General features: G+C 48.9%; 1 protein-coding gene and 1 pseudogene across 1 annotated transcript in view; one reads left to right on the top strand and one right to left on the bottom strand.

Annotated features, from left to right (window-relative positions):
* The first annotated feature begins 2,814 nt into the window (after window positions 1-2,814).
* On the top strand, window positions 2,815-4,069 carry LOC144114580 (uncharacterized; annotated as a pseudogene).
* A 7,864-nt stretch (window positions 4,070-11,933) lies between these two features.
* LOC144114572 (glutamate carboxypeptidase 2-like) overlaps window positions 11,934-12,550 on the bottom strand; it is a 51,096-nt gene continuing 50,479 nt past the window's right edge. The window contains exon 17 of the mRNA XM_077648409.1: window positions 11,934-12,129. Coding sequence (XP_077504535.1) covers window positions 11,973-12,129 — 157 coding nt within the window. The 3' untranslated portion in view covers window positions 11,934-11,972. The remainder of the gene's footprint in view (window positions 12,130-12,550) is intronic.

Below are 12,550 nucleotides of genomic sequence, written 5' to 3'. Positions count from 1 at the left end.
ACGCAGCACAGATGACTGGGATATTCAGAAGAATAGCCCTCAAGGGAAGAGGGCTAAAGGAAAGGAACCTAGTTAAGCTGGTACAAGCGTACGTCATCAGCCGACTCAGCTACGCTACACCATATCTAAACATCCGGGCCTCAGAAAGAGATAAAGTGGACTCAATAATCAGGAGATGCTACAAACGAGCACTCGGAATACCCATAAGCACCTCCACCGAAAGACTCCTAGCAATGGGAATCCATAATACATGGAAAGAAATAGCCGAAGCAGTAAGGACCGCCCAGCAGGAAAGACTCAGCCAAACGTACACAGGCAGGGCCATTCTAAGCATGGTGGGACTGCAGACGGATAGAGCCATGCAAAAGAAACAGGATATTCCAAGAAAAATGAGGGAACAGCTGAGGATTGACCCGCTTCCCAAGAACATGCATCCCACCTTCAATAAGGAAAGGAGGGAAAAAAGAGCTGAAGCACTAGTCAAACGCTTCAGCGAAGTAAACAGCGAGACAGTGGCATACACAGATGCGGCGAGCGGCAAACTGGGAGCAGCAGTAGCCTCAGTAGAAGATGGCCAAGGTAAAGCAATCTCGGCAGCAACAATACGCAGCCGCAATCCAGAGGTAGCGGAAGAAGTAGCAATAGCGCTTGCTTGCGTAGGCACCAAGGCAAGTTACATAATAAGCGACAGCAAAACAGCCATCTACAATTACGGAAGGGGCAGAGTAGCACCAGTAGCGGTGCGAATACTAGTTGGAAGGAAAATTGATAGGAAAATTAGCCTCATATGGGCACCAGCTCACGCGTCAGTTCCAGGCAACGAGGCGGCGCACCTCTTAGCCCGAGATCTCTACCTCCGGGCAAGAGCAGAGCCGCCCGATTGCAAGGAGCTTGACGAGAAACTACAGACATACACAGAGATAATATAATAATAATAATTGGTTTTGGGGGGGAAAGGAAATGGCGCAGTATCTGTCTCATATATCGTTGGACACCTGAACCGCGCCGTAAGGGAAGGGTAAAGGAGGGAGTGAAAGAAGAAAGGAAGAGAGAGGTGCCGTAGTGGAGGGCTCCGGAATAATTTCGACCACCTGGGGATCTTTAACGTGCACTGACATCGCACAGCACACGGGCGCCTTATAGAAAACTACAAATTACAGCGAAGAACTGTCCCTCCACCGGACAAAGAGCTCGAAAACAGAGAGGCAACAACTTGGCGCAGATTACAAGCAGGAAATTACATAAATCCGCTATGGGCATCACACGTCCTGAAAGACGAAGACATAGATGATAAATGTAAGGAATGCGGGGAGAGGGGGACCCTCGACCACATAATATGGCAATGCACACACTCCACAGGGGTCAATGAAGGAATAAATAGTAGACAAGCCTGGAGACCCTTCTGCAAAGCGCGGACCCCGCCATGCAGAGGAAAGCCATCCATCTGGCGGTGGACGCCGCGAAGAGACAGCAACTCTTTGCCTGCATCTAGTCGCGGAGGCCCCGGCCCCTGCCCCTAGGCCTGCGCGCCAGGGGTAGGGAGTAGGGGGTCTCCATTTCTGATGGAAATAAAAGTTTTTGGAATGGAATGGAATCGCCGCGGATATTTCTCTCTCTCCCGCTCCCTAGTCGCTACTGCGCATGCGCCAATAGTAGCACCGAGCCACAGGTGTTCCGCCGCTGCGCAGCGCCGCGCCTTTCCTCAAAATCTAACTTTCACTTTTCAGTTTTCTCTTTCTTCTTTCCCTCCCTCCTTTATCCGTTCCTTTACGGGGCGGTTCGGGTGTCCACTGAGATATGTGAGACGGTACGTTACTGTGCCATTTCCTTTTCTCAGACACCGAACAAAACAAGTGAGCCGACGGCGTTCATAGAGTTCATTGGCGATGACAATTTTGCAAAGGACGTTTATTTTCACGAGAGGAAAGACGCACAACCGGCTCCATGAGTGAGTGGAAATCTCAATCTCGCTTTCATGTACGTGGCATTGGTGTCCAACTGCAAAAACCTGCTTTGATTTCGTTCCGCTCACTGGATGGCAGCAAGCGCTCCCCTCCACCTTGGGAAGCGGCATATAGTTAATGGTTGATCGCGAGAGATTGATCACCAAATGAACGCTGCGGCCTAGCTATTGCTGCAGTGCCGCATGTCAGCCACAATGCTGTCAGCGCTGATGCATTCAGGTCACGTCTCTCTCTCTCTCAACACCACCACACGTATCAAAGAATGAATGAGGCGTCGGCATATACAGGGAGCCAGTTATTCTCCTTTCCTTTCCTCAAAGCCATCGCCGTCTAGAACATTGTCAACGCCAACGCCAATGAACGCACTGAACGCCGACATCTTTCGGTTTGTATATCCTGGATTAGCTGAGCTAATCCACATTAATTTTTTTCAGAGGAGGAATAAAAAGAAATGAGACTAAGACTTTACAGGGAAGGAACAATATGAAGTGATTATGAAACACGTGCTGCTACTCTATTCTACATAGCGGCAAGATTTAAGTTTGAACTTTACGCACATCCACCAAATATAGGCGAGTTTAAAAGGATGGCATCCCAGTAGCAGTGTTTCATGAACTCAATGTCAAGATTAGCGATTTATAACACACAGGTGCAGACAAAGTGCCGTAGAAAGTATCATACGAAGTATCGTACAAAGTGCCGTTACTCTGTCCGTTTGTGCCACGATCTTCAGCTTCAAGGCGGACCCTGGATTCCGCCCGTCGCATCGTCCAGGAGTTCCGCGCAGGTTTCAACCGCCCGGGCACCACAGCCTCGTGCCGTGGGAGCCAGGGCTCCGCCCTGCCACGCGATGGCGTTTGCTGAACCGCCGCCCAAGGCGCACTGCTTCTTCCTCAGTGTGCCTGAAGGTAGCACTGTTGACATCATCGATGCCTTGGAAGTTGTTACCGGCCCCGCAGGGGTCAAGTCCCTACAGCACATGAGAGTAGTAGTTTGGCGTTGCGGCTTGTTCGGACAGCGCAGCGTCAAAGATCAAGAACAGGAGAGCCATTCTTCTTAACGGAGATTTGGTACCTGTAGTAAGTGTTGGACCTGAGATTGTTCACGTCTCAGTCTTTAGAGTACCTTTATGGGTGGCTGACGCTTCAGTCGCGGCAGCCTTATCAGAGTACGGTAACGTACAGCAAGTCCATCAGCCTGTTTTCAAGGGCCGGCCTGGAATCGGCACAGGCATAAGAGTGGCGAAGATCGAAATGAAAACCCTGATCCAAAACTTCATCTCGGTCCAAGGTCACACTGTTATGTGTGACTACCGCGGTGTGCAAAAGTTGTGTTCAAGATGCCGCTTTGCCGGCCACATCGGACGAGATTGCCACAACCCCCGCTGCTCTAGGTGCGGCATTTTCGGGCACGCCACCGAGAGGTGTGAAGAGCCATGCCGAAGGTGCGCCGGGGCCCACGCCACTGTCGACTGTGTACGACCACGATCTTTCGCGGCAGCCGCGGCTGCTGAAGTGCAGGTCGTATCCACCCCTGCTACAGATGCACCAGGCGACAACACCGGGAGCGATTCAGATCAAGCTTCCGGCCCTGAAGATTTGGTTATCGATGAAAAGATAGGTGAGGGAGATGCACCCCCAACCACGGACACCGATGAACCACAAGACAAATCCCCTGCACTCCGGTCAACCACGCCAGACGAGTCTAGCGGAGAGGGCACAGGCGGGAGCACTCCACAGCTGGCCGCTGCAACTTCGCCGACAAGTGAGGCCAGCACCTGCTCCAGCGGTGACAGCAATCAGGACTTCACCGAGCCACGTCGCCAGTCGGCTGGACGTGGCACCCGTGCAACAGGACGCGACACCCCGACCGGCAGGCATGACATGCCGGGTAGTGTCGTACAGAAAGTGCGCATGAGCAGGCTTTTAACCGACTCACGGAAAATGGACTCGAAACATCCAGTCGATCCCCTCGTTGGTTCACCCGCGGGTGACGATGCCATGGACTGCGACCGTAAAACCATGAAACGAGCACACCCCGAGACGACCGACAGCGACAGCTCGCCTAACACCAGTAAGCCCCACAAGATCCCTTTATGGCTTTAGTTTTGTTCTTCCTTTTTTTCCATGTATCGAGAATATTCGCGTGTGCTATTCTTACAATGGAGGCTGTCCACTTTCTCTCTCTGAATACTCGGGGCTTTAGAAACCTGGATAAGCAGAGGGAGATAGTGGGCTTCGCCAGAGCACACGACGCGGATATTCTTTTCCTACAAGAATGGAACTTTAGTTCCCCCTATGATGTTCAGTCCTTTTGTTCGCGCTTTTGTGTTGATGCCTTTTTTACACTTATGGACTCTTTTATGTCTGGCGTTGGAGTTGTCTTTCTCAAGCCACATTTCCGCCGCGGTGCCCACTGCACGTACGGCTTTGATGGTCGCACCCTAGCCGTGGATTTTAACCTTCATTGAAGGCGAGTGAGAGCGCTTGTAGTGTACGCTCCAGCCCAACGTTCTTTTACATGTGAGTTTTTTTATTCTCTCGATTCTTTCATGCTAGATAGTTATCCAACTCTTATAGTAGGGGATTTTAACTGCGTCGAGGATTCCTACAGGGATGTAAGTGGTCGCAGAGAAGGCTGGCTGTATACCATGGTGTGCGAGCTTTAAAACAGCTCATCCGTAACTTTAACCTTATAGGCCCATGGGTCGGACTACATGGTAATGAGTTTGCTGCCACATGGCAACGGGGCTCGAACATGAGCAGGCTCGATCGTTTCTACTTTCCGCCAATTCTCGCTACTCATGTCACTAGTTGCGATGTCCTGGCTTTCCCGCCAGATGTTCCGCGCATAACCGACCACTTTCCAGTATCTGTGAGGCTGCACTTTCGTCAGCCCGCCCCATCCAGGAATTTTTGAAAAATGAACATGACACTGGTGCATGACCCCGAAAGTGTGGCCACCCTACGCGAAGCTCTTGCGGAAACGTGCAGCCATCCCGGACAACGACGCAGCTGGGACGATTTAAAAGCTAGTTGGCGTGACAAGATGACCAAAGCTGGCAGAGATAGAAAGTTACGTTTAACTGCACAAATTAACCACACCCTTCGATGGGCACGCATTGTGCAGCGTAGTGCGCCCCTCACTTTTACAATGCCGGACTACCTCAATCAGCTACAAGCGCGGTATGAACTCCTGCTGCGCCTCAGCTCCCGAATTTCGACGCAAACTTATATTTGTGGTAGACCAGCCGCGGACCCCGCTTTACTTCGCAGCGTTCGCTACGGTTCCGTAGAGAGTCGAGCAACCATCCCGTTTGTCTAACTTCCTTATGGTGAACAGTCAGATAGCGCTGAGGACGTCAAGGCTGTCTTTAGTGAACATTTTACACGCCTCTTTACCACTAACAGCCCATGTGTAATCGATCTAAATGCAGCTGTTCGTGAATTTTGCTCAGGCATAGCCTGCACACCTGAAGAGCGCCGCGACAGCCTATGTAATCCAGTCACGCTGGAAGAGCTTCGCCTGGTTTTCCAGGATGAACGCCTCCGCTGCAGCCGGTCCAGACGGGCTATCACTTGTTTTTTTACAAAACTTTCTTCACGGAGATACATGCGCATCTTCTGTCTATGCTCAATGACTTTCTTGTCGACGGTTTTCGGCCGGAATCTTTTCGCGAGAGTCGTATAGTACTCCTTCTAAAGAGTAGTGGTGTGCCGTCCGACCCATAAGCATGGAGGCCTATCTCCCTTCTGAACTCCGATTATAAAATACTAGCTGCTGTATTAGCACATGGCATAACGTCATCTCTTCCTGACATAATAAGCATTGCTCAGACGTGTTGTGTGCCCGGACGCACAATTTTTTCGTCACTAGGTTTAACCCGCGATTTGTTCACTTTTGCTACGCGCACGCAGGTTTCGAGAGCTTTTGTTTCTCTAGATCAAGCAAAATCCTTTGACAGCGTTGGGCGTGACTACCTTTTCACAGTTCTAGACTGCTTTGGCTTCCTAAGGCGTCTGATAGACGTCTTGAGATTGTTGTGCACCGACTTAGCAGCAAGCCTCGCAGTCAACGATCAGATAACCGACCCCATTCCAGTGAGCCGTGGAATACGCCAGGGCTGCCCACTGTCATCAATTCTTTTCATCCTTTGCATAGAAATGCTGTTGCAACAAATTCAAAGTTGCAAGTTGATACGGGGCTTTCCTCTCCCTGGCTTGTGCGAGGTTAAAGTAACAGCTTATGCTGATGATATTTCTCTGTTTATTAGAAACATTGACAGCTATAGAGCATTTCTGAGGCTCTTTCACACTTACAGTTGCCTGTCAGGTGCAGGTCTCAATCCTGCTAAAAGCCAGGCATTACGCTTTGGATCATTTAATGACCAATTTTCCGATGGTTTCCAATGGGTAGGTGCCGTAAAAGTCCTTGGTGTCACGTTCCTCGCCTCCGGTGAAGTAGCCCGAGCCACCTGGAATGAAATAAAAAGCAAGGCTGATCAGCGTATCGAAGTCGCAAAATCCTTAGACCTACCTTTCTCTGAACGAGCTTACCTTATCAGAACAAGCATAATAGCTTCCTTATTCTACGTCGCAAAAATAGCGCGTCCTCCTCGCCGCGTCCTCGAGAGGCTGGCCACAGCGTGTGGATCTTTCTTCTGGGGTAGACACGCAGAGAGCGTTGCAAGAGTTTTTGTCCGCCTGCCCACCGACATGGGTGGCTTCAGCATCCCTTATCTTGAAGTTATGTGTCGTGTATTGGCCTTAAGGGCCATGTGGGACCTTATCTCCGACACAGCGTACCGAGGAAGAGCACTCACCGCATATTTGATGGGAACATCACGTCGCTTCTTTGAGTTATCAAATTGGAAAGGCCCTGCGGCTGAAAAGTCTCCAGCTTTCAGTACATATGTCGTGAAATCCTCACATTTTCTTGAAGGTACACTTCCTGATTGTGATTTGAAAGAATTGTCCGCGAGTGAAAGTTGCGAATATATGTTGCTTTTCGCACCCTGAATGTAGACCAGCGCAGGAAAAGTGCGAAAAAAGCGCAAACAAAGAATATTTGCGTCTCTCCCCGCTGAAGAATACAATTTTACCTGGCCTCGCGAATGGGAAGCGTTACCCACAGCTGACCGCCTTGCGGCGTGGGGCGTGGCGCCCTCCGCCTCATGTCCGCAATGCGGTCGAACTGAAACTCTGAACCATGCCGTTTTTTAATGCCCAGTCGCGCGTAATTTCTGGCGCTTGGTAGGGCGCATGCTCCAGGTGCGCATGCGGTGGCAGAGTCGCAGTCGCGATTTCTATGTTGAATTAATAATGTGTGTGGGTGCTTATGTATTGTGGAAAAGGAGGGGACTCGCTGTCTTGCGGGGTCGCCCGCAGAAAGAAATGTTCCCTTTACTGTACCGCCTTAGTAATTTGACGCTGAAACACTTGAATGAAGAACTCGTCGTGTTGGGTGAGGAGGCCTTCCTCCTCCGCTGGCCAACAGGGTTCATTGTTGTTAGTGATATAGGTGTGTCCGCGCCCATCCTTCCGTATTAGGAAGTTTGGCGAGTGTTGCTCATTTTTTCCTTCCTTGTATTCCACTTAAGCGCATAATGAAGCTGCTTTAAGCCAGCTCGTGTAGAAACCACGAATGGTTCACTGAAATGTCATTTGCATATATGTGATACCTGTACAATGATGGCTCATTGTGATGCCGTTGGAAACCAGACCACTTGTGTAAAGAGTCCTTTAGCACTGTGCATATTTTCGGAAAAATAAAATTCTCTTAAAAGGTGCAGACGAAACTAAACGGAGCACGCTTTTTCCTTCAAACATTTTTAGCTCGCTGCCTAACCGAAACTGACAGCTTTATTATCTCCAGGATGGTAGTAGACGCTAGTTCGCTTTCATATAGACAAATACTGTTCCTTCATGTCGAATAGAAAAAAAATTATCGCAAATAGAACGGAAGAGCGCGCTCGGTATACTTATGTCCGAACCTGTACGCAGGTACTTCTGTGTTGGGCTATACAGCTACGATACAAAGTGTAAGAAACCTAAAAATAACCGCAGACTGAAGGCTCAGTTAAGTGCGCACAGGCTATCGAGAGAAGGAAATGGCGCAGTAATTGTCTCACTTCTCGGTGTGCACCTGGACCATGACGTGAGGGAAGGGAGGAAGGTGGGAGTGAAAGCAGGGGAGGAGAAAGCAGAAATAGGTGTCGTAGTGGGGGACTCCGGAATAATTTTGACCAACTGTGGATTTTTAACGTGCACTGACATCGCACAGGCAAGCCAGGAAATGACTATGGTTGAGGGATATATATATATATATATATATATATATATATATATATATATATATATATATATATATATATATATATATATATATATATATATATATATATATATATATATATATATATATATATATATATATATATATACTGCTGTGGAAAATTAACAGCGTGTGAATTGCAGTACACAACAGATCAAGGAAGGCGCACAGGCTCATTCTATATCGTATGTCTTATGCCAATGAAAGTGGAAAGAAAAATAACAAATAACATAGTGTTCGATTACAGACTTTTGTAAATGCTCAGTTACTTTTGGGCGGCTGGAATTGACTGAAATCAGCAACATTTCAGATGAAGTACTTGGAAGTTCAATCGGTTACGTCTTTTCAGGAGCGTGTATAAGGTTGCCTAGAATGCATGATTAATGAGGTCGTCAATGAAAGGAGCCCGCTCGAAAGAACCTGAAAGTTAAAAAAAAGGCAGAAGCAGCTTCAACTGAAATTCTGCTGAAACTAAAAGGCTCGTGCAAATATCTAAGCAATGCGATTTCACTACACGCGTGCGTCAAGATTCTAATGGAAACAGGAGAAACCCTCCGTAACGCTAATATGAACCCAGTACATCTTCCTGCGTTCTATAAGACAGCATAGAGGTACAGCAGTGCGCAGGATTGTTAGTGTCAATAGCGGTTTTTCCTGGAGTTTTGACAGCGAAGCTTCCACGGAAGCTTGACAAAAAGACAGGACCTGCACCTAGGGGCGCAGCTGTAACAAGATGGTGCAGACCCAGACACCGTCATCATATTTCATTGCATCTTGCGCGGGAAAAAATAAGTCTAGATAGACTATTGGGGCCAAATTAGGAGCACGATCTTTCGGCGATCGCTGTGTTGTGGCGGTTTGGGAAATTTCTTTAAGCTTGATTGTAGCAAAGTGTAAAAAAGAATTCTACCGACTGTTGCGAACTCCCTATCGTACACAAAGGTCCACGCTCCATTGGAAGCGGCAGAGCCATGGCGTTAAGAAGCTGAACCTCTGCTCACAATCGAGCTCTTCTTGAACGAACAGCCCTCGAGTTAAAGGGCGCAGGCGTTACGCTGCTGCCAGAAAGGTGCGACTGAAAATGTGCATCCAGCTAAGTGACTGCGCACGCGCATGTACAGTATTCGTAGCTGCCTTGCATAACCTGCTATGGCTCGATAGTGCAGGGCTCACTTAATATAATAATAATTGGTTTTTGGGGGAAAGGAAATGGCGCAGTATCTGTCTCATATCTCGTTGGACACCTGAACCGCGTCGTAAGGGAAGGGATAAAGGAGGGAGTGAAAGAAGAAAGGAAGAGAGAGGCGCCGTAGTGGAGGGCTCCGGAATAATTTCGACCACCTGGGGATCTTTAACGTGCACTGACATCGCACAGCACACGGGCGCCTTAGCGTTTTTCCTCCATAAAAACGCAGCCGCCGCGGTCGGGCTCACTTGTCATGCTTCTGATTTCTAAACACAGTCGCTTAATAGCAGGTTCTGCAGTATCTAGTTGAGCCTGCTCGGGGAACGCCGGGTTTTGCCACCAAACTTTGGAGTCACGTCTGTCGCGGGAGCGAAGTTATACCGCGGCATTGCATGGCGTTTGAAGGCGAACATTTCCGACAAATCTGAGGCACCCAGGTTTATATACAGTGACAAATATTAAAGCGAAACCTTTAACGGCCGCGAATTTGCGATTTTGCCGTGGAGGTGCTCCGAGGAGGCAGATGACGCCACAACGGGCGCCTCGCCGCGGATATTTCTCTCTCTCTCTCCATCGCTCCCTAGTCACTACTGCGCATGCGCCAGTAGTAGCACCGAGCCACAGGTGTTCCGCCGCCGCTGGACAAAACCAACTAGAGATATGGCAGTGGAACTGCAGGGGCTTCCGGTGCAAGCAGGGACTCCTGCAGCAATTCATTTACACGAAAAACAAACCACCGGATATAATCATGCTTCAGGAAACCAATAGCACACCCACGCTAAGTGGGTATAAGTGCCAAGAGAGCGGGCGCACCGGGACCCTCATCAGCAACAAAATAGTAACCATATCGCATGATGAAATCGAGGACATACAGATAGAGCACGTAATAAACGAAGTAATTCCCAAGAAGAAAAGAAGAGCCAGAAGCACCTTCATAGTAAATCTCTACAGCCCCCCTAGGCAAAAAAAGACTTTATTAAGCTATTCGCTGGGGCGAGCAGGCTGGCCGGTGGCCGGGAGGAACACCCTAATTATAGCAGGAGATTTTAATGCTAAAAGCCCGAGCTGGGGCTACCCGAAAGACGGAAAGAAGGGGCGGAACATATGCACCGCGGCGGATAGCATAAGTTGCGAGCTCCTAACAGACGAGTACCAACCGACTAGGCAAGGCAACAGCGTTAGTCCAGACGCGTGTCCGGACCTAACCTTTGTCAAAGGAGCGAAACAAGTCGAATGGGAGAACCTGCTGGAAAATCTAGGCAGCGACCACCACATTATAAGAATCAACACGGTAGCAGACAACGTCAAGAGAAAGATCGGCACAGCCCGTCTCACGGATTGGGACGCCTTTAGGCAACACTGGCGACAGCTGAAGGGCGAAATCACCTCGATAGGGGAGTGGAGCCAGCAGCTCAGATACAAGAGATGTATACCCAAGAGGTAGACAGAACCGAGCAAGCACCGGAGGTAGACAAGCGGCTACTCAGGCTATGGGAGGCAAGACGCGGTCTCACCAAAAGATGGAAGAAACAGAAATTCAACAAGAAGCTACAAAAGAAAATAGCGGAAGTCACGACCCAGGCAGCGGAGTACGCGACGCAGCTAGCCAGACAAGGGTGGCAACCGTGAGCGCTTCGACGCAGTGACCCCACATCGCGTCTGTAATGTCGTGAGGCTGTCAGTCTTCCTGTTCTAATATCGGACGACTGATATCTGTGTGAAGATTTCAAGGCGGCATCTCTTCTGTATCAAAGCTATTGGTTCAAAAAACGGCTATCTGGAACCGACCTCCGACGTGGCGCATGACCGGTTTGTTTATGAGCAATCGAATGAGGCGATTCCGAGCTCTAAGCTTATGTCTGCATGGTTACATTTCAGTGACACTGTAAACGTATCGTATCTTTCTATGGGAAATCTCACGGCTACAGATTATGCGCGTTCTGTCAACGAACAAGCGACAAGGCGGATCCCAGATAGGGAAAGTGTATTTTGCAATAGACCTGCAATTTGCTATCCACGACAGACTTCTAGGGGCTCCACTCGTTAGCCGTGATGCTGATGACGCTCACAAGACGAAGAAGGCATGGATGACTGTAAAATAGAAGCGCAAAGATGAGATATTTTTCTTTACTGAAACCAACTTTGCAGGACGAAAAAAAAACAGATAATGGAGACCAGGCCACACGACATTTAGCATTACTCGATTGGTTTCACTCCGCTATTTTTGAAAAACTTGGTTGCATTTAGCTGGGACGCCGGGTATAGAGATCGTGGCGTTAAAGACTTCTATCAGAGCCATGCGGGGCTGCGCATTGCACGTGAAATGCAACAAGACGACTCGAGAAACGTACGGCAAGCGGCAATTTTTTTCGCGTAATTCAGTTTTTATTAACAGTACTAAAGCAGCAGTTTCGACACAAATTTAGAGTATGGCTGGTGATTCATGAAAACCTCCTTTATTCACAGTGAAGGATTTGAAGGCGCCTCGTTCAGAAAGGATACTCTATCATTAGTTCCGTGGCCTGGATTATGCTCTCCATGAGCAGGGCCAGATGTTCTCTGAACGCTGTTTTGTCGATGGGTGTTTGTCTGACCAAATCTTCAAGACCAGGAAAAGGAAGGCCTTCGGGCGAGTACAAAATGCTCCTGTAAGAAGGCAGACGAGCAAGTCACATGAATTGACTACCACTTCGGCCTCTATACAGCGCTGCAGTCCTATTGTGCAGAAGCCTTAGTTTTTTTATTTCATACGAACGAGGTTAACATTCTCTCCACCTATGATGCCGGTTAAAACCCACAGCTAAGTCAAATCTTGGTTCAGTACTTAAGTGCAGGCGAGCGAGTGCAACAGGGTGTAAAAGCAAGACGGCCGGCTTGAATTGAATTTTCCATTGATAGAATTTTGGTGATCACGTGGAAGCAGAGGTGGTTTAGAGGAAGGGCGTGGGTACTGTCTCGCTCTGGGTGGACACCTGAAGCGTACCGTGAGCGTAGGAGTAAAGGGGGTGAAAGAGATAAAGGAAAAAAGAGTGACTTACATTGGGACGTAACATTTTTTCTTTGTTGT

The sequence above is a fragment of the Amblyomma americanum genome, chromosome 1 (assembly GCF_052857255.1).
Source record: "Amblyomma americanum isolate KBUSLIRL-KWMA chromosome 1, ASM5285725v1, whole genome shotgun sequence".
Lineage (NCBI taxonomy): Eukaryota > Metazoa > Arthropoda > Arachnida > Ixodida > Ixodidae > Amblyomma > Amblyomma americanum.
Note: the sequence above shows the minus strand (reverse complement) of the source record. Positions and strands in the feature narration are given on the sequence as shown.